The 27,783-nt window shown below is 39.8% G+C and overlaps 2 protein-coding genes across 5 annotated transcripts in view; one reads left to right on the top strand and one right to left on the bottom strand.

Moving 5' to 3' along the window:
• Positions 1–7,100: 7,100 nt before the first annotated feature.
• eef1akmt2 (EEF1A lysine methyltransferase 2) lies at positions 7,101–19,273 on the bottom strand. 4 transcript variants are annotated; one of them, XM_043712638.1, is made up of 9 exons: positions 19,049–19,273; positions 17,841–18,055; positions 17,508–17,680; positions 17,168–17,277; positions 14,922–14,989; positions 13,841–13,955; positions 13,127–13,234; positions 9,214–9,430; positions 7,101–8,451 (listed from the first exon to the last, which is right to left on the bottom strand). In XM_043712638.1, the coding sequence occupies exons 3-9, from the start codon at positions 17,554–17,556 to the stop codon at positions 8,357–8,359; spliced, it is 762 nt and encodes a 253-aa protein (XP_043568573.1). In that variant the 5' UTR covers positions 17,557–17,680; positions 17,841–18,055; positions 19,049–19,273; the 3' UTR covers positions 7,101–8,356. The 4 variants fall into 4 exon arrangements, with proteins under 4 accessions (XP_043568573.1, XP_043568574.1, XP_043568575.1 ...); XM_043712639.1 differs by lacking the exons at positions 17,168–17,277; positions 19,049–19,273 and having other exon boundaries at positions 14,922–14,987; positions 17,453–17,680; positions 17,841–18,313; XM_043712640.1 differs by lacking the exons at positions 17,168–17,277; positions 19,049–19,273 and having other exon boundaries at positions 14,922–14,987; positions 17,841–18,313.
• abraxas2 (abraxas 2, BRISC complex subunit) overlaps positions 18,784–27,783 on the top strand; it is a 44,459-nt gene continuing 35,459 nt past the window's right edge. The window contains exons 1-2 of the mRNA XM_043712636.1: positions 18,784–18,985; positions 20,013–20,103. Of these exons, the coding sequence (XP_043568571.1) occupies positions 18,914–18,985; positions 20,013–20,103 (163 nt within the window). The 5' untranslated portion in view covers positions 18,784–18,913. The remainder of the gene's footprint in view (positions 18,986–20,012; positions 20,104–27,783) is intronic.

The raw sequence follows: 27,783 nt of genomic DNA, 5'->3' as shown, positions 1-27,783 counted from the left end.
GAATGAATAGAGGGTGAATAAAATAGGGTTTAAATATACTATTGAGGAACGTAGGCAATATGTTTAATACATTTATTAAGTAAAATTAACTTATGAATAAAAACATAATTAATTAAAATTCAAGGAATTAAATGTCTGTTGCCTCGTGTAGCATGCACACTGACTCCTCATTCACCTATAATCCTTAGTGATTTGCAGCTTCATGACACCACCACAAGGTTACTACTTACATGGCAAACTGTACCAAATAAAGTGTCAAAATCTAAAAATCTCGGGTGTCATCAAAGTACAGTCAAATTGCATTCACTGAATAATAGCTCAACAATGTCTTTAAATAGGTGGCAGGTTTAGATAGAGGATCTGGAGAGCCGAAGGGCCTGTTCCTGTTCTGTAATTTTCTTTGTTCTTTGTTCTTTAAATGCTCGTGGTGTTCAGTTAGGGTTCTGCCAGCTCCAGATTGCTTTACTGACTTGGTCCAAACAGATTCTAAAAGGTTGAACTCCAGACGTGAGATAAGAATGACAGCCCTTGGCATCGAGGTAATGTTTGATCAAATGTAGCATCAAGGAACTTTAATAAAACTGAAGACTATTAAAATGAAGGGAACATATCTCCATTGTCTGAAGTCATAGAGTCATAGAGATGTACAGCATGGAAACAGACCCTTCGGTCCAACTTTTCCATGCTGACAAGATATCCTAACTTGTGGGCGGCACGGTGGCACAGTGGTTAGCACTGCTGCCTCACAGCGCCAGGGACCCGGGTTCAATTCCCGCCTCAGGCGACTGACTGTGTGGAGTTTGCATGTTCTCCCCGTGTCTGCGTGGGTTTCCTCCGGGTGCTCCGGTTTCCTCCCACAGTCCAAAGATGTGCAGGTCAGGTGAATTGGCCATGCTAAATTGCCTGTAGTGTTAGGTAAGGGGTAAATGTAGGGGTATGGGTGGATTGCGCTTCGGCGGGGCGGTGTGGACTTGTTGGGCCGAAGGGCCTGTTTCCACACTGTAAGTAATCCAATCCAAACTTGATCTAATCCCATTTGCCAGCGCTTGGCCCATATCCCTCGAAACCATTCTTATTCATATACCCATCCAGATGCCTTTTAAATGTTATAATTGTACCAGCCTCCATCACTTCTTCTGGCAGTTCATTCCATACATGCACCACCCTCTGTACGAAAACATTGCCTCTTAGGTCCCTTTTAAATTCTTCCCCTCTCACCCTAAACCTATGCCCTCTACTTCTGGACTCCCCCACTCTGGGGAAAAGACCTTGTCCATTTACCCTATTCATGTCCCTCTTGATTTTATAAACCTCTATAAGGTCACCCCTCAGTCTCCAATGTCACCTGGAAAACAGCCCCAGTCTATTCCACCTCTCCCTATAGCTCAAATCCTCCAATCCAGGCAACAATCTTTTCTAGACCCTTTCAGGTTTCACAACATCTTTCTGATTGGAGGCATGCAATATTTCAACCTTCCAACTCCTGTGCTTGATTAGATTTGATTCTCTACAGTATGGAAACAGGCCATTTGGCCAAATAAGTCCACACCGACCCCACGAAGAGTAGCCCACCCAGACCTATTCCTCTGACTAATGCACCTAACATTACAGGCAACTTAGCATAGCCAATTCACCTAACCTGCACATCTTTGGACTGTGGGAGGAAACCAGTGCACCCAGAGGAAACCCATGCAGACATGGGGAAAATGTACAAACGCCATTTTCAAACCCCTCTCCAAAAAAACACATTATCCTGACTGGGAACTACATCTTCATTTTTTAATTGGCATTGGGTCAAAATCCTGGTTCTACCTCCTGACAAATGCTGTGGGCGTACCTGTATCTATGTGAACTGTTGCAGTACAAGAAATCAGCTCACACCCATCTTCTGAATCACAACTAGGAAGTAACAGTAAATGCTGGCCTTGCCACTGACACCCATATCCCATGAATGAATTTAAAATAAAGTGAAGAGCAGAGACATAAACAAATTTGTCTCGTTGCACATTAAAGGCACAGTCAAAGGAACAAGTATGAAATGTAGTTAAAACAAAGAGATGGAGAAAGAGACAAGAAATAATTTAGATAACGAGGAACAGAGGGATAGTGGCTAGAATGAAGAGCTGAAGAGTGTAGACAAAAAAGCGAAGCCTTGAAAGGAATCCAAGTCTCTCAGCCACAGGAACTAAGTTGAGCGCAATTGATGGGTATTGTACATTTATAGATTTTCTTTGTGATGGAGAGTCAAAGAAAAATAATACAGTTGGACTATATGTAGAGATAGCAGTAGTTAATCAGAAAAATGGGATAGAATTTAGATTACTTTGCAACAGCTGGAATGGTACTCTCAGCAAATCTATAATCAGCTTGCTGTCAGAAAGCAGATTGTTCATGACAAAGCCAGCAATCCCAAGTGAAAGAATATCCCTCTACCTCAACCATAACCCCAGGGCTACTCATTTCCATAGATTGGCTTGTTTACAGCAACATACAGAAATAATTGAAAACACACTACTTCACAAATCACAGCTTCAAAACTGTCATTTTTACCACACTAGAAAATGAGGATAAAGAACAGACGTCAAACAAAAAAACACACTATTGTGAACAAGCCATTGAGATTTTTTGGTACAACATAAAGGCAGCACATGTTTAGAAAATAGAAAGGTCAAAGCTTTCTCAAAATAACAGAACCAGGAAGCTGCAATTAGACGTGTGGTCATCCATATATCAAGATTATTGAACATCAACAGGTCCGCAATAAGTACAGGTTAAAAGCTATTCAGTGAAAGTTACATTTCAGGAACCATCACTTTCCCACTAGTAAATTTCTCACATTTTACATATTATTCAATACAGTTTTGCTTGTTCTGATTTTCAGATTCTATTAACTTCACTACTGTCAACTGCAGTCTATGCCACATAATAGGAACGGATTTCAAGCAAAATTGAAAGGACTAAATTGTAAGCGTATTGCAGAGTTTTTTTCTGAGGATAAGTAAGCAAGGAAATCAATTCCAGTACATCTGGTAAGATTAGGTGTGGATGGTTAACTTAGGAAACTCTGTAATTGCATACAGGTTGGCAACATGGTTCTGTGTGACACTGAGACATTGTTATGTAGCAAGCATAAAAAAATTAAATTAAATAATCAAAAGTAACATATTCCATACTAGGTACTTCATGTTATTATGTAGACACCAGATTCTTTGACTTACACTTTAAACTTTTTTGACTCCTGTAGGATGCAGGATTAGTTTCCTGACCTTTGTTCAGACTCTGGTCTAATGTGACCTTCTTGCAGGCCACAAAATACTCCCTGGCTTCCTGGCTGATCATGACTCCTGACTGTCTGAACTATTTCCTGCTCCAGGCACTGCATCTTTCACCAATCCCCAACCTTAAATTCTCAGCTTACTGTTTGATGTTTATGTTGTAAACTCTGCTTAATGTCTTAAATTCTGTTGCTTCTATTTGCACTGTGATTGCAAAAAGATGCCAAACCTAAGTGAAAGCTCTCTTCCACCCTTCCTCTCCCTGCACTGGCTTTTACACTCCCCACTATTACCATCCTCTCATACAACAAATGATTCCAAGATCTTACTGTCTTGCTCTACTCTTCAGTCAAACTCCTAAATGTATGCAGAAGCATATTGCTCCTGCATAAACTTACTGTCACTCTCTCTGCCACAACCTATCAATCAAACTAGACATCATACAACAACTATTGTCAAAGTTTTCCCTATAATTGTCCTAATTAGCTCAATGATTCCCTTTATCAAACAGTTTCCCTGGAGGTGATATCATTAACCTTCCCTCTATCCTACTCAGTATTACATCCTTTTCAAAGTTTGAAGCTCTTCCTGTGAGATGAAGGACACTTCCTTTAAATATTTTAATGTACTGTCCGAAAAGGAAAAGAATGAGTTTTAATAATAAGTTGCAAAAGGATTCAGGTTTATACTTACAGGATTGTAAGGAAAGAACAGGGAATTAGGAAAAATTGGTTAGCTCAGCTCGACCCAAGTTCTGGAACAGGTTTAATAGGCTAAATGGTTTCCCCCAGTGCTGTAAGATTTTATAGTACTCATTCAGTCCCTGAAATCACTGCTTAGCATTGCCTTCCTTATCTGATGTTCACTTCTAACTCTGTCTCTTTATGGACACTGTCTGCATTTCTTCCATTGCCCTGTTTCTCCTTTGCCATCCCTTAACTCGAATTCCCTCTTTCAGTGTCACTGCCTTATCACTTCCTTCTTACCTTCAAAATAATCCTTTAGAACTTTCTATTTAGAATTATGGAATCATACAGCTGTGTAGCACGGAAACAGACCCTTTGGTCAGACCAGATATCATAAATTATTCTAGTCCTATTTGCCAACAATTGGCAAATATCTCTCTAAACCCATCCTATTCATGTACCAATCTAGATGCCTTTTAAATGCTATTATACCAGCCTCCCACTTCCTCTGGCAGCTAATTCCATACACACACCACTCTCTTCATGAGAAGGTTGCCTCATAAGTCCCTTGGCTATTGACTATTCACCCTATCCATGTCCCTCATGATTTTATGAAGTTCTATAAGATCAACCCTCAACCTCCAGCACTCCAGGGAAAATAGCCTGAACCTATTCAGCCTCTTCCCAATGCTCAAACCCTCCAATGCTGGGCCTGGCAATATCCTTGTGAATCTTTTCTGAACTCTTTCAAATTTCACTACATCCTTCCTATAACAGGGAGACCAAAATTGCATGCAATATTCCAAAAGTGGCCTAATCAATGTCCTATACAGCTGCATCATGACCTCCCAACTCCTATATTCCATGCACCGACCAATAAATGCAAGCGTACCAAACATCTTCTTCATTATCCTGTCTACCCTCCCACTTCACTTGACAACGCATCTTTTGGTCACTAAAACCCTTTCTCATCCTCCTGTTGTTCACTGCTCTACATCATAAAAGGTGGTGGAATTTGAATTCAATTAATAAATATCTGGAACTTTTCTCTTTAAAGGGCTGCTTTTAGATTGTTTTGGTTGTATTGCAGCCCGATGCTCTTCCTCAATGGGCACCCCACATGCAGATGGGGAAGAGCGGTCAGAAGTCCACATCATGGTGTCTGTACTAGAAATGCATGACAGAAATTTAAATTGTTGGCTTTCATCTCAGTAGTAATAGTCCTTTTCTTCTAATTTACACTAGACATTTGCACAAATAGAAATGAGCTGGATACTATGCTTGACATCTTGTTGATAGGAGGTCATCACAATTATGACTGTGCCAATCTGGTTCACTTAACTCTCAATATCTGCTACTTAATTTCATTGTTTAATAAGCAAAATATAAATGCTTGCTAAGTGACAAAAGGCATCACTTAAAGGCTGGTGTTACATAGTTACTGAAGGAGCATGTCGATCTCTCTCTAGCTAATCATATTTTTAATGAGTGAACTGGGTGACTATCTGTGTGGCATAGACCACCACCTACTGTTTACTTGACAATTCTGCAGTCAGGAGAATACAACGATTCCCATCATTTATTTTTAAAAAGTCTCAATCGTACTGTTTTCACGCCATAAAAAAAGTAGTATTTTTCAAACTGGTCCTCGATTAGTGGAAAAAAGTGTGCACAATGAGCACAGATGTAACCAGAAGAGGGACAGACAGTCAAGCTGCCTGATCCCCTCCAAAGCCCATTGCCTGGACCCATTAATTGCCACCTTCACCAAGCCCACGAGGTGGACTTTTGACTAATCTTCCCCATCTGCACATGGGGTGCCCGTTGAACAGAAATGCAAGCAAAAAAAATCTAAAAGCAGCCTCTTTAAGGGAAAGGTTCCAGATAATTATTAATTGCATTCAAATTCCACCATCTGCCACGATGTGATATGAACCCAATGTTTCTCCTAAGCTGTTGATCAGAGGTGTCTTCCACATTGATAGGTGTGATTAGCACATTGACACATTGGTGTCCAATGCTACTCATGGACGTCAGTGTTCCACGCTCTGAAGAAAGTATTAGAAGAATTATTGCACATGATTCAAGAGTATACTTTGTTTCAATAATTCTGCCATCCCTAATTGCCCTTGAAAGATTATAATGAGGTGCCTTCTTAGATCACAGCAGTCCATCGTCCATTGGTACGCTCACTTTGAGGTTAAGTAGGAAACTTCCAGATTGTGACCCAGTGCCAGTGAAGGAATGATAATATGCTCCAAGTCAAGATGGGTTATCATTTTATGTAGAACCTTTTGGCTAAGCTTTCCAATAGGTAACCTATGGGCCACGGTCTGTAACAGTCCCACCCCCAAGAGTGTAACTGGAAGATCGTGAACAAAGTTGATCCTCCATTCACAGGAATGTTCTCATTTGCTTTTTGATGAATCTATGGTAACAACTGTGCTATTGGTGATGTAGGGAGCAGTGTGCGATGGGAAAAATCAGTAGGCAGCACAATATAAATGACTTAACCCAGCCATAGATTTGGAACTGTGACAGAGAGTCTGTGGGACAACTGGCAGCTCTTCTGGCAGAAAGACTCTGGCTTGAGGGGAAGGGAAATGATGATTGTGCCACAGGCTGGTTAGGGGGAAGAGGAGATGAGTGCTGGCTGGCATCAGAGAGTTAAGAGTCAGGCAGACTGTTGGCTTAGGGTTGTGTGGGAGTTGGGCGGTTGTTGGCAGCTTGTCAATGCTTTGTCAAGTCTTTTCAATGCTTTGAAGCTCTTCCTGGCTGGTTATTAGCCTATAAGTCCATCCAATATGCCAGACGGAAGGCGATAAGAGTGAAAGTTTTCTGATCAGTCATAATGGAGATGGCATAGGAAAACCGCTACGTCATGCAGCCATCCGTTGGAGGTCTATGATTGCCAATGCCCTTTTAGAGAATGGTTTTAAGACAGGAAAATAGTGGAGAACTGGAAGATACCGAAAAGGTTGATTGTCTATTGATGCTAAAACAAACACTTGTGACTTGTATCTCAGTCAAAGATTGCCCCTCTGGTAACAGGAAGGTAACAGGCAAAAGGAAATGAGGGAGAAAAAAAAAAAAAAATCAGGAATGCTTGGGAACAAAAGAAAACATACCAGGACATATATTTAACACTATAGAACTTGCACTTTATTATACAAGTACTTCATATTAAAATCAACACAAAGCTGTGACTTTCTTCTCCCACCTTTCCATTCCAGAAATATTACTATTTCTATCAGGAACCTCCAGCTTCTCAAGTGTTCATTATAAATTAAGTCAGCTTTTCCAAACAAAATGAAAACAAACAATGATGGAGAAACTCAGCAATTTCTGGCAACATTTGTGGAGAGAGAAGAACAGTGTTATCTTTTGATTCTTCTTCAGAATTGCTTTATCGATAAGAAAATTGCCATATTTATGACTGTCACTCTCAATCCATCCACACCAAGGTATATTAACTTGTAAATGCCAACATTTAAATATGCAAACCCCAAATATATTAACACATCACATTTGCTGTCAAACTTAAAGATTTAGCCAATGTTTTTTAAAGATTTGAAAACACCCACAATAATTCTACATGTAACATGCACCAAAACAAACAACAAACAGAACTCTGCAGAAATTCAGCAGATCTGGCAGCATCTGCTGACTCAGAAACAGAATTAGTCCAGAGTCATACTGGACTTGAAACACTAGCTCTGTTTTCTCTCCATACAGGCTACCAGACCTGCTGAGTTTCTCCAACATTCTCTGTGCTTGCTTCAGATTTTGAGCACCTACAGTATTTTATCTTTACCCATCAAAAAAAGTTCTGATGTCTTTTAATACAGATTCTGAACGTGATACAAAATAAGGCAATTATGAATTCAGAGCACTTTTGGAATAAGTGACTGAACTGCAATTTGTTGATTTGGCACCAAAGATTTTCCCAAGTATGAGCAGACTTGGTAGCTGAATGTCCTACTTCTGCTGCTCAGTACGCCAGCATGAATGTGACAGTGCAGATTCATGTACCCCCAGTCTGCTGCCACTAGAGGCCACTGGTGCACTTTGTGAATGCAGTGTGCTGTTTGTAATGGGGCAAAGGAGAGGAATAATAATCTTCATTTGAAAAGTTATACGTCCATTCAGACTACCTTTGCACAAATCTTTTAGTTATCACTTCAGGCTTTGTTGAGTGATTGAGTTCAGACTGAAAATTATTCTTTTTCACAATGAAGTGCCTATGAAATGGCAAAATCGTGAAATTAAACACATAAATAACAGGAATGCTCATCTCATGGGAGCACTATAACTTGTTTAAGTGATTCTGGTCTGAGAAGAGCAGTAGTTTGGAGCTGACCACTCAGAGTCTTATGTTCTGCAGTTATCCTGACATCATTTCCGTTTGAAAACCAGTGCTGTTACACTATTTCCAGTCTTGCCTCCAAATTGGAATTTGGGTGTTGGTAGTTCCTGCAGCATCTCAAATCCTGGAATAAAACAAATATGTTTAATTTTTCATGGCTATTGAATTTCCCAGTCAAAAGTTAATTTGACACTTTAAAGCATACTTCTCAAATACTTGGCCAATTAAATCCATTAAAGAGGATGTTAAATGTAAGAGTGGAGGTCAAGAATTGCCTAAGCCTTATACAAGTTAATGGCATTCTCCGTTGTTAATGTGTTATTATACGAGGGTCTGCAAGAAGTCATATGTTCTTTTAATTTGATGTAGCAGATGTGCTGAGGGATCATCTTGCAATATTTCTACCTCACAGCACGAGTGCTGAGGGGGATAAACGTATTGAATACGCTGAAGAAATCAAAGAGAAGCACATAAGGTTCTTTCTTGCCCTTTGATCGCAGACGGTGATCACCTGAGACACGGCAAAGACAGACTCCTGAAAGGGTATAGCTAGGAGGGAATGGTCTGTGGCACTGAGAAGGAACCAAATTAGGTGACAGAAAGATAAAAGGACAGATGTAAATCAAAGATGTCTTAGTGCCTGGCATTTACCCACTTTCTTCCACAGTCTATATCAAGTACTGTTCTTTCAAACAAGAGTATCTCATTCATAATCAGTTTCACAAACTTCACAGAAACAGTACACTGCATGAAATAAAAAATGCCACAACGATAAATTATGATTTTAAAGCTATTGCTCCTTAGTTAACGAATACCAGCCTTAGACTTAAATATAACAAAGTTGGAAATTCAAAATACCAGTGAAATAATGATAAAAATATTGTACCTTTATTGAAATGGCTGAGGAGTTCCTCTTTGGTCCAGTTACAGCTTGTTATGAGGAAAAGGCCTCCATCCTTCAGGACACTATGCAAGGCTTGCCGATATAAACTCAGTTTTTCAGCTGGGTGGTCAGGGCTGAGGCTGATGGCATCAAAAGTGCCTTTGTCGATGCAAATTTCATACTGAGAAAGATTAGGAAATGGGTGCAAAATGTCTGCCACCTAAAAACAAAAGGAAGGTCATGTTGAGAATAGAATCTCATAAGTTCCAACTGCTCCAGTCTTTTGGCACCAACTCAAGGGAGTGGTGGGTGTTGGGAGGTAATCGATGGAATTCTCCCTTTCATGTGTATTAGTCACATTTCTCCAGAAACACTTAAGAATAAATTACTTAGCTATAAACTGTAGCTATTAGTATTACCCATAAATTCACCTGTGTGGCCAGCTGAAATGACTGGTCATTATGGTAAAATATTTGTGCTCGACGGACCAATAAAACTGGCTCTGATAAATATTTGGCACGTAACCCTCTTAAAAGCAGAACAGTTTATTATAATCATTAAAGAGTGTAATTTCATTGCAAAAACTGCCTACTGGTAGCAAGGATTGTAGAAAATGTACGCCCGGCAACAAATTATTATTGCTACATTCACTTGAACTATGCATAACCAATGTCTAAGTGCCTTAAATTATTCTATTATGTACTGTACTTAATCACAAAGGCGTGCAGATACAGAATCAGTGTCTGTGCGCTTAAAACAATTAGTTAGTGCCAGAGCTTTAGTAGTAGCATGCTTCAAAATGCTTAGAATTCCTGCACAGACAAAGAGCTTGCAAAGATTAAAAATAAACTTGGCATGAGAATACTCCTCCTTCTTGTGTTATGTTACCAGCAATTAACTTTAGTGTAATTACTCTGTTTAATTTATGAACCAATTACACCCAAAGATCTATTTTAATTGCATTGCATTAACTCTTCATTCCAACTAACCAGCTAATCCTCCTATGCAGGAACGTACAAGTCAACTCCCTGTCCCTCCAAACACTTGACAGCATAATGTCAAATTCCTTTCCCCCATGGCTGACATTCTCAGATTCCTCTCCGCCACCATTACAAGCCAAAACATGAAGAACTCACTGTATTCAGAAGTCAAACTTGAGGCTGGTTGCATCGAAGCTGATGCCTTCTCTGGACATTGCAAACCACACCCTGCTCTCTCCTGATTCGCTCCATCTATTCTCCAAATATGTTTTGCTTACTCTTTGCAATGCTTCACTATTGACTTCAACTCAATCATCCATGAAGTCCAGCAACTTGCTCTTTCAAGCCCCTTCCATTCCTGCTTCTGAATACTCAAACCTCAACCCAAGAGCCGATATCCTTGTTTCGACTGTTTTTTTGCCTGTGAAACGCATTTTGTGGGGATCAATAGCCTAATGGTGATGGTATCTAAACTGTAATCCAGAAATTTTCAGATCATATCATGTCAGATTATATTCTATAAATCTCGTAATTTGTGGGCTAGCATCGGAAAGTTGCTATCAAATTTGCCAGATTGTCATAAATACTCAACTGATTACCTTCCCTGAAGGCATTAGTCAATCTGTTCCACCCTATTCTTTGACCTATATCTGACTCCAGGTCACCCATTATATGCTTGACTTTAAATGCCTTTTGGGCAACTGGAATGGCAATTAATTCCGCATTGCCATATCACAGGTGCAAACAACAAAACATCTAAATTCCTTTAATCATTTAAACAATACTTAAATTTTTTCCTTTGTTCACAAAAATCCTGGAATATCTTGCACCAATAGGATCTTACCTCTGTCACCAGTCCTTATTCAAATCAATCTAACTTAGCTTCCATAGTATTGAGACCACACCAGAGTCATAAATGTTATCTTGTGCATTTGTGATTGTGGCTACTTTTTCTCTTTCTTTCATCTTCAACTTCTGTTTCCTTTAATATCAATGATTATTTCATCATACTGCAATATCTCCTCTGCTATCCAGTCTGAGGAACTTCCCCTTTCTCCTGTCAGCTAAGACAACGCTGGATCCACATTGTTTGCACAACCATCTCTTCACTACGTTGCTGCCATTTTCTTCAAACATGGGTCAGCGCCAACATGTAATACAAGGACAACCAGTTCAACCTCATGCCGCGTCCAATAAACCGGTGACTTTTTCTTTTATTTGTTCATGGGAAGTAGGCTGGGCCAGTATTGACTGCCCATATCAAAGGGAAGATGTTCGTAAGCTCAACACCACATTGTGTCTCAGACAAGTGATACTTTATGCACCAAAATGTCTTCCAACTGCTTGTAAGGAAAATAAATTCACCCCCTCAGCTGCCAACAACATCCCTATAACATGTTCAATACCAAATTCAGCTTTCTCCCCTTTGCTTTCTTCCATTTCAATTTAGTCCACGTTTGTAATATTCTCTACCTCTCACCCATGTTGTCATCACCTTAAAGCTAGACTTTACTATCCTCCATCTTAACACTAACATATCATAAGCTTCAACTTATGTACAGGCCAAATTCCCATATATTCCAAGTCACATGTTCCCATCATCCCATCTCCCCTGAACTCCATTGCATTATTACAATGAATTCAAAATTCTTATTTCTGTTGCCCAGACAACCAGCCCTGCCCTACCATACTGAGGTCCCTTTGCTTCAGGTCTTGCATGATCTCAAAGATTGGAATTCTCCTCAAGCCTCACACCCTCTTCTGTACCACTTCCCTCTCTGCTTTCCAAACATTCCTTTGTTTCACAATGCTAACATTTCACTTCCTCTCTGCGTGTTTCCACCTTATCCCTTCTCTCCTTCTCACAGATGCCTTCTTGCATGGAAGGAGTGATACTTCAAAGCAAGTTGTTCCTAACCTTTTCAGTAGAAAAAAAAACAAATTTGGATTAGGATAAAATGGGCATCAATCTCTAACTGTAGCGTTTTAACCTCCACTTTGAAGGCCTCAGGCTACATAACGGTTTCATATCACACAGATTTCCTTTATCATCAATTGTTCTCTCATGTAGTTTAATTTGAGCTCTGAGAACACCAAGTCATGATTAAATGTACCATTCCTGAGACAGGGATGACAACATAACCACTATCACTGGACCCTGCAGCAATATTATTAGCAAATATGGAGAACATCACCCCACATAAATAATTCCCATTTTGACCAATGAAGGAAGTGGTGAAACCATCAGCAGAAAAAGCATTTAAAGAATAAATGCATGAAAAGAAATTGCAGCAACCATTTCCCAAAAATTTATATTTAAAGTATCTTTTGGGGTTTAAGAACCGGAAAGTTTAAGGCATTACAATAAAACAGCAGACAACTCAATTGGCAACAAAGAATAAACAAGCAGTTTGACAAGTGAGATGCTGCATCATCGGAATCACAACCCAGTCATTGGCTGTCACTGTCTTCAACAGGTGAGAGGTGACAGGGCTAGCTCACAAAGGGAAGTTATCCTCCATTCATGGCTTGTGACAAGTCGGAAATTCATAAGGGAGTACCCTTGTAACACAACACATTCATGCATCACCAGAGGAAGAAAGATGCAGGCTCTTATTAGGGTTGTTTGAGCAGTGCAAATTCCGAGCCTTGTTCAAGCCACCTGAAAAAAGGCCAATATGTTTCTTCACTGAGCGGATAATTAGTTGTTAAGTCAACACAGATAATATCCATCCCTTCTCAGCTGTCAGTCAAAGTCTGATGCTAGCAGAAACATGGGGTAAGTTGTATGCTGACTTTCATGATTCTGAATGCCATAGAGTTCTTGTGGGGGCCAGCAAAGTTAAATAATTAGAAAAAGCAATGGAGAAGAAAGGTAAATTTGATAGCCATAAAACTGGCAATCAACAGAAGGAAATGTTTGCTAAAATCCTGACCTGTAATTTCAAAGTCATCACCTCTTCCTTTTTAGCAAAAGCTTTTGCAAGTTCTACTGCAGGAGGAGAATTATCAATTCCAGTCAGGTTAGTAAATCCAGACTTTGCCTGAAATAAAGAAATTGAATACCATTGATCAGCTCAGAATATACTTAATATATAAGATGACCTATTTTTGGCTGCCTTCACATGCATGTCATCATATAACTGATAAATGTGTCCTAGATCTGACAGTCCAAAACACAGCTAAGCAACAGGCCAGGAACTAAAAATGTTGGAAATTAGTATTCACTGGGCAATTTGAATTAAAAAAAAACTTACATATTTATAGCATTTATTACAAACATAAATATCTCAAAGCACTTTGCAGGGAACTGGATAACTAGCAGACAGGCCTAGATTTGAGGTTAATGGGAGGAAGAGGTAGAGGAGGATAAAAACCTTGGTCATAAAGGAAGCTGTTGAGGAGGTTAACAGAATAGAAATCCTGGGGAAGGAGTTCAAATAATAATTAGAGACACAGAAGATTGACTGAAGCAGAGAAGAAGAAACAGATGAATGTTACAAAAAGGTGAGGTTATAATATTTATAGGACTCGAGCAAAGATATAGGTAATGGGTATGTAGCTGGAGTGGGGGGGGGGGGCAGAGCTTAGTTACTTTATGTTGACTCAGATTTCAGTCATGTATTTTGAAAATCAGAAAACACACTTACAAGTTCAATCAAAAAATACCCATTTCCCGTCCCAATATCCAGCAGGGCAGCATCTTTGGGAATGTTTTGCAATTCCAACCATGTTATAATACGATCCATGCTTTCTTCACCAAACCTAGAGGACAACAGATTTTGTGACTGTTAACCAATCATTATTTACTATTATAGATTGGTCTATTTTGTTAATAAAACAAAAGCCAAGAAAATAAAATCAGAAAATTATATATCTGCAAGACCTACATGATGTTCGTGGACAATGTAAAATACTAACTTTATTAAACTGCATTTACAGTTCACAGGCTTTGTAGGTTTATTTCCCCACAATATGTATATTTGAAGTTAAAAGGCACTAAATTATAACATGAATGAACAGTGTTCTTGAAAATGTATTCATAAATCTTCCGTGCAAAGACACAAACAGCTCTCTGAATATTTGCCTGGAGTGCTCATTGATTTATGAGCTTCGGAGAATGAACGGCAATGATAATTCCATAGTGAAGGTAGTCACAACCCAGTAAACTCTGATCATCACAAAAACACTTTGGGGGGCCAAATAAACAGTCGGGTCAGAAACCCAACACCATGATGAATTTCAGGTCCCAAACCTGAGTCACAACAATGTCGTGCTCTCAACATGATCTTTAATTTCAAAAACTGGATTTATACACCATAAATTGATGTACAATTAAAGATGCCGAGTCCCTCAAGGTGGTGGGAGCTGCTTACCTGGAGCCATTGGCAAAGGCAGGCAGCAGTCACCTTGAGCCTACATCAAGAAGACAGTTGCTGGAACATGAAAGTGGCCACACCAAAAAAAACAGATAGCACATGACCCATTAGTTCATCAAGCATGGGCTTGATGCAAAATCAAATAAATTCCACTTGTCCCCACAATGAACCCAACAGTTGTGCACTAAAAAACATCACACTATACGGATACTCTTTTTAAAAACTGTTTCAAATACAATTGTTCTCTTAAATAAAAATCCAAGAGAGGAGTAGCTGAGGGGAAAGAGATATAAGAAGGTACCCTCACTAATTCTTATCCAAGGGTTCATATTCTTTCACTTTTGGAGCTTACCAAATTTCACCAACATCACCAGAATCATAAAAGGACTGCAGCTCCCTTTCATAAGCATGATCCCAACTATAAGAAGATAAAGAAAGAAAAGACTCAGATATATAAAACTAAATCATCGCTACAAAGGATTAGTGTAAGGCAGAAGAGCAAAATAAAACACACAACTTAACACAAGTTCACCTGTTTAAAAATGAAGTGTTAGAATGATTTTTTTTCTCAAAAGAACCAACTATAGTTCAACAGAATGGGGTTTCAAACCTGTTTCAAACCATTACCCACATTGTTGTAAAAGAAGCATGTATGAGCACTGGATTAAAGATGATGCCGATACTCAGTCATGTCATTTCATTGTACAGACACTAAAATAGTCAAGCTTGAAAAAAACAAATGTGCGCTCCAAGGATGTATGTTGAATTTTTAAATTGTAGCTATCAGCAAACTCAAAAATGATTTTATAATTACTGGGAATGATAACTTAACAGATCTTAATCCAGTGGCTGGGACTAATGCTCAGAGACTAGCCTGCAAATCCATCAGGACATCTGACTTAATGAGGTCTGAAGTCAAGTATTCCTGTCAGCACCCAAACTGGTTATTGCTGCGTTAACATTGTTGATGTGACCTCCCATCATTTTGCTGATCAACAAGAGTAGATTGATGTGGCTGTAATTGTCTGGATTGGAAATGTCCTTTTTGTAGGCAAAGCATAATTCAGTAACTTTCTACATTACTAGATAGATGCTAGTGTTGTGGATGTACAAAAAACATTTGGCTAAGAGCACAACTAGTTCCAGAGCAGAAGCCTAAAATTTTATTAAAAATAAAGTACTGTAGACGACGGAGATCTGAATTAAAAACGGCATGAGCTGGAGAAACTCAGCAGGTCTGGCAACATCTGCGGACAGAAAGAAACAGAGTTAACATTTCAATTCCAATATGATCCTTTTTCAAAACCTTTCAGTTCTACTGTTAGAATATTGTCAGGGTCCTTAAGCTTTGCTTGATTCCATATGAAGTGAACAAAATGGCCCCCCGTGATGCTGGGGACATCAAAGGACGCTGAGATATATCACCTACACAACATTTTCTTAAAATTGAATGAAGACACAGATTGGGTGAATGTTTAAAAATTTCTTATGTTTAAATAACATTCTGATTTTACATTCTATCTACCATAGATTATAATATGGGAAAATATGAGATTATCCACTATCTGCCACTCTCTTGCCCACTTGCGTAATCTGCTAACATCCCTTTGAAACCCATGTCCTCCTTACAGCTAACTTCCTATCCTAGTTTACATAAGGAAACTCAGATACTCTTGGCATTTTTATGAGACATTACTGTAAATTACTAAAGCCTAGCACTGATCCATGCTCCACCTAACTCTTTGAAAGTTGACTCTGCCAACTTGAATGTCCCCTTTGTTACCTCTAAGAAAGCAACTAATTCCAGAGCATTAGGCTCAACAATACAACACATGGCCTCAACATTCTATCCGAAGTAAATTTGATGTCATCCAAAACTCTGCTGCCCATGTGTTAACTTGCAACAAATTCTGTTTCTCAACCATCCCATGCTCACTGACTGAAATTAGCTCTCAATCAATAAAAAAATACCAATTTTAAATGTCTCATCATTGTTTTCAAATCCTTCCATAGCCTCACCCTCTCCCTATTTCTGTATTTCCAGTCCCCCAATCCCTGGAGATATTAGCATTCCTCTAATCCTGGCATCTTGAACATTCTAAATTTTAGTGGAGGTTTTGTTGTCTATGCTTTCAGTTGTCTAGGCCTGAAGTCTGCAATAATTAACCTCTGTCCACCTTACTTTCATCATTTTTTAAAAAAACATCCTTTCACGTTTACCTTAAAACCTACCAAAAATCTCCAAATGCAGCTTGATGTCATAGTTCGTTTTAAAATTGATCTTCTAAAGGGTTAAAGGTGCTATATAAATGCAGGCTGTTGTTGACCGGCAGCTGTAAGATGTAATGGGATGGCGAATTAGTTGGATTTAATAACATAATCAGTGTTCCCATCTGGTTTATCCTGCCAATGGAATGGTGACCATGGAAACTGGAATGAGTACAATTAATGTGAGGCTGTTGCTTTACCCTTCTTGGGAACCGTTACTCATCTGCAACCAGATATGAATAGGGTGCATTTTAATGTCGAGCGGCCTGCGGTTCTCTACGTTTTGTCCTAATACAGTAACTGGGTGATTGCCAATTAAGTGACTTGTCTCAGTTTTAGCTTGTTGGAAGATTGCTCCCATACAGCGGCTGGGTCCTGGTTTTCAAAAGGCGGGTCATTGCTGCGAAAGATAGGATTGGAGCCACTTGGATCAATCTTCACTGTAAGTTTCCATGACATGGGCAATCAAGGAAACATTTAGTGAATACGTTTCATGAAATTTCGGCAAGTACCGCGCTAACTCTAGTCACTTTCCATTCACTGGAGCAGTTGTATATCGCAGGGCACGCAATTGAAATGCAAACAATATAGAGCAAGTAACAATTTATCACATACTATTCTTTAGTTCCCAGTTTAGAAGGCTGGAACTTATCATTAGACGAGAACTGACTCTGAGAAGGTGCATCCTCGCGGCCATGTGGATTCCCAGCATCTTCCATCACTACTGACCCAGGAAGTCCAGCTCATCAAAGAAGTGCCTGCATGAAGCACTGCCTGTGACTTACGCGGTGGACGCCATATTTATGACTGGCAACACTTAACGCCTTCGCCGCCTCCTTTCTCCTATGAAATGTCAGAAATTTGGATTTCGACCATTAATCAAGCACAGAACCAACAAAATGACCGGCTGATCGAACAATGCCAACAATTAAAAGTAATGCAACATCTATTCTGCGGATTAAATTTTATATTACTGTAAACTTGAAGGAAGGAAGCACCTTACCACTTTAATTCTGCACGGTCAAAGATGCTTGTTGGAGAAGATGGTGGGAATTCTATTTCCTGAAATAAATCCTGTTCTTCAGCGGAGATGGTCTCACATTCCGCCTCATTTCCTTAACATAATTCATTCTCGACACATGACTGGCATTTCAGCCAGCTTGCCCATCTTGACACACACTTGAGAAGCTGGTTGTGAGCCAGTTTTATCACTGTTGCCTATTAGATCACAGCAAAGGGCAGATGCATTGTGGGTTTGGCATCATATTCACGTTAGAATGAGAGATTTCCTTAGTGAACTAGATACATTTTATAAAGACAATAGATGGTTTCATGGTCGAGATATATTAGTTAATTGACTTTGAATTCTCAGGCTACCATAGTCCCATTTGAACACATTTCTGGATCAGGTCTCTGGATTACTAACCCAGCAACAGTACTGCGACTATGTGCCTGACATTGTCAGTATATGTACATACATTTGCAACATCAAAGTACCAACATCTTCTAATTACTTTATTTACATATTGGAGTTCCACAAGATAAGCAAAATATACTCCAGGACTTGCAAGTTTGAATCTCAACCTTCTAAAAGTCATATTACCATCTAAAATTCCCAAAAAGTGCTAAAGAGGGAAAGTATTGGACTACAAACATATTGTGGACAGATTAACTAAATAGTCTATAAAACATAATGTGTTAATCAAATTCAAAATTATATTGTCATCTTGTCTAATTGTGAGATACGCACTTCTGGTCCCAATCTGGGACATGCATCTTTGGCTTAGCAGGAATGGAAACTGCAAATTCTGGGAATGGTCGAGAGATTTATAATCAGATCATAAATTTAGAAACCTCGTGGTTAGGTGTCACTGATAATTTATTTGGTTTTGGGAAGTGTGGTTCAAAGGGCACCGCTTCAAGTGAGAGCCACGCCCTGGATTTATACACAGCAATGAGACAACGGGGCGGAAGTGAAGAAACTGCGGGGCGGAAGCTGTCCACCTTTAGGGGACAGTGCGTGGACCGGAAGTGCCCGCGCCGCGGTGGGGTGTGGGTGGGAAGGTTGTAAAAAAGATGGCCGCCTCCGTCTCGGGCTATACTTTCAGTTCTTTAGTTTACCATCACGCCAACAGCCCCTCGGACCATGTAGGTAACAGCGCTGTCGCTGGTTCCCCGCTTTCCCAGGAGCACGGCTGAGCGCTCGGGTACCTGTAGCTCGTTGGGGAGCGGGTGTTTTCGGGCTGCTGAAGAGAAAGGCCGAGTTCGTGTCTCTTGTCGCTCCAGACCCCGGCCTTTCCTCGCAGGAGGGATCGGGGTTTGTTTAAGAAAATGATCCTTGAGCCCGCAGAATCTGAGCCTGGGGATTGTAATAGACCCGGGTTGGGACGGCTGGCGGTAGCTGTCCTACCCCCCGCACATCCCAAACGCTGTGGCGGAAACCGGTGACTAAACGGTGCATTTGGCAGCTGGGGGTTTCTGGGCAGAGTCTGTTCCAGGACTCGCCTCTTTGCAGCCTTGACGCATATGCAATCCTCTTCATTCGGTTCGCTGTGTTTCTGATTTCTGCTGGGTTCTTCTTTTCCGTTAAAATGTATTTCTCCAAAGGTTTTCTTCAGCGAAAGTGGTAAATAGATGTAAAGTTTTATGGGTGATAAATGCGCTTCGACGAGGTTTACCTTTGTAGAACTTTAAAATGCCTTTGCTGAGAGTTTGTTTTAATCGGACCCTGTTTTCTTGATTCAGAACGGAAGTTATTGGAAATACTCAGCAAGTCTAGCAGCATGTGTGAAGAGAGGAACAGAGTTCAGATTTCGTCAGAACTTCACTTTTTTGAAGTTTAAATTGTTGGTGTAGAATCTCTTTATCAGCCAGAAAGATATTTGAGTCTCGAGTGTTTCTAATGATCAAATCTAGTATTAAACTGATCAGAAGTGAATTATACTTACCTAGTTGTTAGAAATTATCTTGATCAAACAATTGAGCTAGCAATATTTTCACAGGCCTGTCAATACAGTCATTTTATTCTCATGTTAATCTACTGGAGAGTTTTGGATCAGTAAAGTGCACGGTTGTTACTTGAAAGTACTTTTTTATTTACTTTCTTTATTTCTGTAGTTTATGAAAGTTGCATTTTGTTTTCATTGCTCTAATTTAACTGAGTTCTCTACTGTAGGAAGGATTTCTTTTGGGAGATGTGAAACAACTAGAGACTTTCAGTATTAGTGATTCACAGATCAGCAACACTGAGCTTCTGCAAGTAATAGGTAAGTCTGCTAATTTTATACATAAAAGTGGTAGCAAGAGGTTTGGATTGCAATCTGATCCATGCTGCAAGTTATGAATTTGGAAAATATCTATTTTTCTGTTGAATTGGTATTACTGGTGTAACTTTTTTAAATGAAAATAATCAGAACAATTAATATTTATCAATCAGCTTCTGATGAAAAGGTGGAAAGTGGTTTTGTTTTAAATTCAGCTTCTGTCCAGGCTTCTTGAAAAAATATAATCCAAGTGTCACCATTAATGGTGCATTATATCAACTTTAAAAATTGGAAGAAGTATTAAAATGTCAAAATAATTTTAAGTGAATGCATTTGGCTTTAGCAGTGTTTTTAATTTTCCTTTGCAACAAAGTAGTTCATTTTTGTTTTGAATCTACTGGAAATAAATGTGATGCTTAAGTTAACTTTGAAACAATTTCATCTTGACTGGGGAGTAATACCTGTAATGTTTGGTGAGGAATAAGTGAACTGAATCTATCCAAGTGGTATGATTTTTCATGGATGCAGTGAGATATCACAGATAATAACGTGCTTGTAGAAGGCATTATTTGCAGAGCTTTTGTAAATGAACTTTTTAATATTGATACATCCAAATAAATCTGAAATAAGTTTTTGGGGTTTGCATTTCAGGTCTATGGATGCTACTGAGCTATTGCAGAAATGTTGGTTTGATTTATCATAGTGATCAAATCAGTGAAAGATGTAGTGCACAAGCGCACACAGTTAGAATTCTGTCAGTACATGAGCTGAATTCAAGCTTTTCTTTCTCCTTTCCTTGATTCTTTTAAAGCTAGAGTTAAAGCTAGAATTAACATCTGTTATGATTATAAAGCTGTTTGATTCCTCGTATGGGGGTGTCAGTCTCATTCTATATCTTTGATTTAGTTTAATATAAATATGCAAAGAGTGGTTGGTCCTGCACCTGTTGAGCTTCCTGCTGCAAAATTTGTGAGAAACTTAGAGTAAAGTATGTACCATGAATGTGCATGACTAGTCCAAATCTTAAAAGGAATGTTAGAGCTACAGAAGAAACAATGGGGAAAGTTTTTTTTCATGCCCATCCATTGTGGTTTAATAAGTTGACCATTTTGGGTAAAACAAAAAATTAAGTGCCTTAGTGTTTTCTGCAATGAATACTTTATAACATTGATATAAAGGCAATCATTGTGCTGTAGAATGTTGGCCACTTTGGGAAAGTGAGGACTGCTAATGCTGGAGGTCAGCCGAAAAGTGTGGTGCTGGGAAAGCACAGCCATTCAGGCAGCATCCGAGGAGCAGGAGAGTTGATGTTTTGAGCATAAGCTATTTTTGGAAAGTGTTTAATATTATTTACTGTGCTTATTAAATTAAAATTTGTGCAGAAGTGTTTTGTTCAGAAAGCACTGAGGTGTCATATGGTTTCAGATACTAATGATCTGGGAAATTTAAATTGTTTTTACAACGACTGACACCAATAAAAATTTGTGTAATTGATATATCTCGCATGCACTGTTTTGAATGTTCCTGGTTGCAGGTGCTTGACTGATTTGTTTTAACATTAAACCTTCCCCTGTGGCTATGAACACTGAGCCTAAAAATAGGGAAATAAACATCTACAGACCAGCTTTAAGCAGCCATTGTTAGACAGGTTTTAACCAGATGCATATGACTAGAATGTGGGAGAACATTTTAAAGTTACTTTATATTGAGCAAGGTGACCCAACATAGGGGAGTATAGATATTATGCAAATATAAACTCTAATTGAATTGTATGACAGTGCAAAGAAAAACAAAGCCTGTTTTGTGTTGGCCTTGCCTTAGTTACTTTATCAGTCTGCAATGAAATTGGAGAGCTGTACATGTAAAGGATGTACTGATCAAAATGAGTACAGTTATTGTATTCTTGTGTAACACCATTGTATAAATAAATACCAGGCAGTCTGTAAAAGTAAGGTGTTTGGCTTGCTAATGGAGTAACCAATAAGACTACACTCAAGAAAATACCTAAGACAATATTTAAGTTCACAACGGGAAATTTAGTCCGAAGTTGCCGATGTTTGGAAAAAGGACTGAAGACTTCAACTGTGAACTGCTGTTCGAGTCATAGAGAAGTACAGCACGGAACCAGACCCTTCAGTCCAACACGTCCATGCGGACCAGATACCCCAACCTAATCTAGTCCCACTTGCCAGCATCTGACCCATATCTCTCCAAACCCTTCCTATTCCTATACCAGATGCCTTTTGAATGTTGCAATTGTACCAGCCTCCACCACTTCCTCTGGCAGCTCATTCTATGCATGTAACTCCCTCTGTGTGGACAAAGTTGTCCCTTAGGTCTCATTTATATCTTTCTTTACCCTCTCACCCTAAAACTATACTCTATAGTTCTGGACTCCCCCATCCCAGGGAAAAGACTTTGTTTGTTTATCCTATTAACACTCCTCCTGATTTTATAAACCTCTGTAACGTCACCCCTCAGCCTCTGATGCTCCAGGGAAAACAGCCACAGCCTATTCAACCTCTCCCTATAGCTCAAATCCTCCAACCCTCGCGACATCCTTGTAAATCTTTTCTGAACCCTTTCAAGTTTCACAACTTCCTTCCGATAGGAAGGAGACCAGAATTGCATGCAATATGCAAATATCTTCCATGTCCTTCTCCACAGTAAACACTGATGCAAAATACTTGTTTAGTATCTCCCAAATCTCATGTGGCTTCACACAAAGGCTGTCTTTCTGATGTTTGAGGGGTCCTATTCTTTCCCTAGTTAGCTTTTGTCTTTAATGTATTTGTAAAAACCCTTTGGGTTCTCCTTAACCCGATTTGCCAAAGCTATCTCATGTCCCCTTTTTGCCCTCCTGATTTCCCTCTTAAGTAAACTCCTTCTGCCTTTATACTCTTCTAAGGATTCACTCAAGCTATCCTGTCTATACCAGACATATGCTTCCTTTTTCTTAACCAAACCCTCAATTTCTTTAGTCATCCAGCATTCCCTAAACCTTCCAGCCTTTCATCCTAACAGGAATATACTTTCTCTGGACTCTCGTTCTCTCATTTCTGAAGGCTTTCCATTTTTGAGCTGTGCCTTTACCTGCAAACATCTTCCCCCAATCAGCTTTTGAAAGTTCTTGCTATTATGGAAACTGAAAGAGTATTACAAGTTATTAAAGATATTTTTGATCATATTAAAATCAACCATTATTGTTTTGACGTCAAAATCTGCATACCAAGGTTGATTATTAAATTGATAGTTAATATTGTACTCTCAAAAAAAAAGCCTGTTTACCTGTGCAGCCAAGCTCTGAACTTTATGCATCTTATTTGAAAGAGAACGATGAATTTATATTATATCTTAATCATTTTTCTTAAATGTTGAGCATTTGAATAGCACCTTTTAGTTAAGATATCCAAGGTGATTTACAAGAAAGTAATTTCTAAAATTTAGTTTGCATTCCACATCCAGTTTGTTCCACACAGTGCAATCAGATAATTGATCTATAGACTTTTTGGGGAACACGTTATTCTTTGAATTGTGATGCCCCTGACTTCTTTTTAACTCATTCTTGAAAGCTGGTCATCGGATGTGTGCTTCAAATGCAATTATTGTCTTCCTTAATTGCCCTCAAGAAGTTGCTGGTGAGCTACTTCTTCAGCTGCTGCAGTCCAGCTTGTGTAGAGACACCAAGAGTGCTGGGAGGAAGTTCCAAGAATTTGACCCTGTAACAGTGAAGGATGTCTATTACCAAGTCAGAATAGTGAGTAGCTTTCAGAGGAACTTGCAGTTGATGTGTTACTTCCACATATCCACTGACCACCTCCTTTTAGGTAAGAGGTCACTGGATTAATAGTTGCTATCAAAGAAACCTTTATTGGTGTTGCACTGCAAGTCATGGATGTGGCTGTTGCTATGTGTTGATGGATGGGACACTAATTATGCAGGCTGCTTTTAACCTGGGTGATATCAAGTTTTTTGTATCTTGGAGCTGTGTTCATCCAGGCAAATGGTGAATATTTCATTCCCAATCTTAACTTTGTGTCTTGAGCGATGAGCAAGTTTTGAGGAGTCAAGATGTGAGTTCTGTTTTTGGGGTGGCACGGTGGCTCCGTGGTTAGCACTGCAGCCTCAGCGCCAGGGACCCAGGTTCAATTCCAGCTTCAGGCAACTATTTGTGCGGAGTTTGCACATTCTTCCCGTGTCTGCATGGGTTTCCTCTGGGTGCTCCGGTTTCCTCCCACAGTCCAAAGATGTGCAGGTTAGGTAGATTTGGCCATGCTAAATTGCCCATAATGTTAGGTGCATTAGTCAGAGGGAAATGGGTCTGGGTGGGTTATTCTTCGGAGGATCAGTTTGGACTTTTTGGGCCGAAGGGCCTGTTTCCACACTGTATGGAATCTAATCTAATCTAATCTAATTCCCAACTTTTTAACGTGCTCTAATTGGGTTGCCAATCACCAAAAACCATAAGACCAAATGATGTAGGAGCAGAAGTAGACCATCCAGTCTGTCATGTCTGTTCTGTCAGTCAGTAAGATCGCAGCTGATCTGATCATCCTCAACATCATTTTCTGACCTTTTCCCACATAACCCTTGAGTCCCTTACTGATTAAAGTCTTGAATATTCATAACGTCTCACACTTGACAGTCCTCTGTAATAAATTATTCCACAAATTCTGAACCTTTATCAGAAGAAATTTCTCTTCTCATCTGTCTTAAATATACAATCTCTTATTCTGAGATTATGCCCTGAAGTTTGATATTCATCTTCCACATCCAATGTGTCAAGACCCCTAAGAATCTTCCATGTTTCAATGAGGTCACCTCTCATCCTTAAATTCCAATAAATACAGGGCCAGCCTGCTTGACCATTCCTCATAAAGGTGAAAGTGGGTACTGCAGAAGCTGGAGATTAGAGTTGAAAGTGTGGTCCTGGAAAAGTACGGCAGGTCAGGCAGCATCCGAGTTCCAGGAAAATCAATGTGCAATAGCCCTTCATCGGGATCCCTTTGTACCTGCTATCAGCTTGGTGAACTTTCTCGAGACTGCCTCTAATGCCAATATATCTTTCCTTAGATAAGTGACCCAAAATGGTTCACAGTATTTCAGTAATGATCTGTCTTAACCTGCACATCTTTGGACGGTATAGTCTTAGCAAAATCTTCCTACTTTTAATACTACAATGCCTTTGAAGTAAAGACCAACACTGTATTTGTTTTCCCCATTAGGCCAAACTTGTGATTCACACTTAAAGACTCCATTTTGGCAGTTTCCCTTAATTTTATAAAAAAGATGTCTGTTTTACCTGTGACACAAAAATTTAATTCCAATATTATGCATGTTTTGTAGAAGCTGAAAGAGCTGTCTCCTTGTGTTGTAGGTACACCCACAATGCTCTTAGGGAGGGAATTTCTGAATTTTGACCGAGCAGCAGTGAATGAATGGAAATATGTCTCCAAGTCAAGATGGTGAATGGTTTGGAGGGGAAGCTGCAGGTGGTGTCCCCATGTACCTGCTGTTCTTGTCCTTCTAGATCAAAGGGGGTGTGGGTTTGGAAGGTGCTGTCTAAGGATCTTTGGTGAATTTCTTCAATACACCTTGTGAATAGAACCCACTGCTAATACTGAGTGGTGGTGATGGAGGGAGTGAATGCTTATGTATGTAACGCTAATCAAAGTGGGCTGTTTACTCCTGGATGGTGTCAAACTGCACACGTCCAGGCAAATGGGAAGTATTTCATCACATTCCTGACTTGTGCCTTGTCAATGGTAGGTAGGCTTTGGGGAGTTAGGAGGTGAATTGCTTGCCACAGTATTCCTAGCATCTGACCTGCTCTCATTGCCACTGTTTGTGTTGAGTCCAGTTCAGTTTCTGGCCAATGGTAACCCCAAGGAGGAGGATAGTGCGGATTTGCTGATGTTAACAACATCTGAATGAGAAGGGCTGGTGGTTAGATTCACCTTTTATTGGAGATGGTCATTGCCTGGCATTTGTGTGGCTACTTGTCAGCCCAAGGCTGGATATTGTTCAGATCTTTGTTGTGTTTGAACATAGACTTCTTCAGTATTTGAGGAGTCGCAAATGGGGCTGAACATTGTTTAGTCATCAGTGCACATCCCCACTTGAAACCTTATGATGGAAGGAAGGTCATTGAAGCAGCTGAAGATGATTGGACCTATACACTATCCTGAGGAACTCTGCAGAGTTGTTATGGAGCTGAGATGACTGACCTCCAAAAACCATAATTTTTTTCCTATGTGTTAGGTATGACTCTAACCAATGGAGAGTTTGCTCCCTGCTTTCCATTGATTGCTGTTTTGCTGGGCTTATTGATGCCACTTTCAGTGGAATGTGGCCTTGATGTCAAGGGCTATCAATCTCACTTCACTTCTGGAATTCAGTTGTTTTGTCTGTGTTTGAGCCAAAGCTGTAATGAGGCCAGGAGCTGAGTGGCCTTGGCAAAACCCAGATGAGGCATTACTGCTGCTGAGCAAGTGCTCTTTGATAGCACTGTTGATGACACCTTCCATCACGTGATTGAGAGTAGACTGATGGGGTGGTAATTGGTCCAATACTTACCTGGTGGTAAATGTATTTTGTTTTGCCTTTAGTGGATTTACCTGGTAATTTTCCACATTGTGAGAATAGGGCCCTTCAAAGATCAGCAAGGCGGCCTTTGTGTGAATCGGCAGAAAATGGGGGAGATATTAAATGAGTATTTTGCATCAGTATTTACTGTGGAAAATAATATGGAAGATATAGACTGTAGGGAAACGGATCTTGCAAAATGTCCATATTACAGAGGAGGAAGTGCTGGATGTCTTGAAACGGGTAAAGGTGAATAAATCCCCGGGACCTGATCAGGTGTACCCTAGAACTCTGTGGGAAGCTAGAGAATTGATTGCTGGGCCTTTTGCTGAGATATTTATCTCATCGATAGTCACAGGTGAGGTGCAGGAAGACTGGAGGTTGGCTAACGTGATGCCATTGTTTAAGAAGGGCGGTAAGGACAAGCCAGAGAACTATAGACCAGGGATCTTGACCTTGGTGGTGAGCAAGTTGTTGGAGAGAATCCTGAGGGACAGGATGTACATGTATTTGGAAAGGCAAGGACTGATTAGGGATACTAAACGTGGCTTTGAGTGTAGGAAATCATGTCTCCCAAACTTGATTGAGTTTTTTTTTGAAGAAGTAACAAAGAAGATTGATGAGGGCAGAGCAGTAGACGTGATCTATATGGACGTCAGTAAGGCGTTCGACAATGTTCCCCATGGGAGACTGATTAGCAAGGTTAGATCTCATGGAATACAGGGAGAACTAGCCATTTGATACAGAACTGGCTCAAAGGTAGAAGATAGAGGGTGGTGGTGGAGGGTTGTTTTTCAGACTGGAGGTCAGTGACCAGTGGAGTGCCACAAGGATTGGTGCTGGGCCCTCTACTTTTTGTCATTTACGTAAATGATTTGGATGCGAGCATAAGAGGTACAGTTAGTAAGTTTGCAGATGACACCAAACTTGGAGGTGTAGTGGATAGTGAAGAAGGTTACCTCAGATTACAGCAGGATCTGGACCAATGGGCTCAAAAGTGGCAGATGGGGTTTAATTCAGATAAATGCGAGGTGCTGCATTTTTGGGAAAGCAAATCTTAGCAGGACTTATACACTTAATGGTAAGGTCCTAGGGAGT

This window comes from Chiloscyllium plagiosum, chromosome 22, assembly GCF_004010195.1.
Source record: "Chiloscyllium plagiosum isolate BGI_BamShark_2017 chromosome 22, ASM401019v2, whole genome shotgun sequence".
NCBI lineage: Eukaryota > Metazoa > Chordata > Chondrichthyes > Orectolobiformes > Hemiscylliidae > Chiloscyllium > Chiloscyllium plagiosum.
Note: the sequence above shows the minus strand (reverse complement) of the source record. Positions and strands in the feature narration are given on the sequence as shown.

What these genes read in the sequence shown, in the direction of transcription:
- eef1akmt2 (XM_043712637.1), bottom strand. Translation starts at nt 17,534, where the DNA reads ATGGCCGCGAGGATGCACCTTCTCAGAGTCAGTTCTCGTCTAATGATA. An exon ending in CTTCCAACAAGCTAAAACTG is followed by an intron (nt 14,990 to 17,167) that starts AGACAAGTCACT and finishes TTATCTTCTTAT; the next exon opens with AGTTGGGATCATGCTTATGA. An exon ending in CCTCAGCCATTTCAATAAAG is followed by an intron (nt 8,452 to 9,213) that starts GTACAATATTTT and finishes GTTTTATTCCAG; the next exon opens with GATTTGAGATGCTGCAGGAA.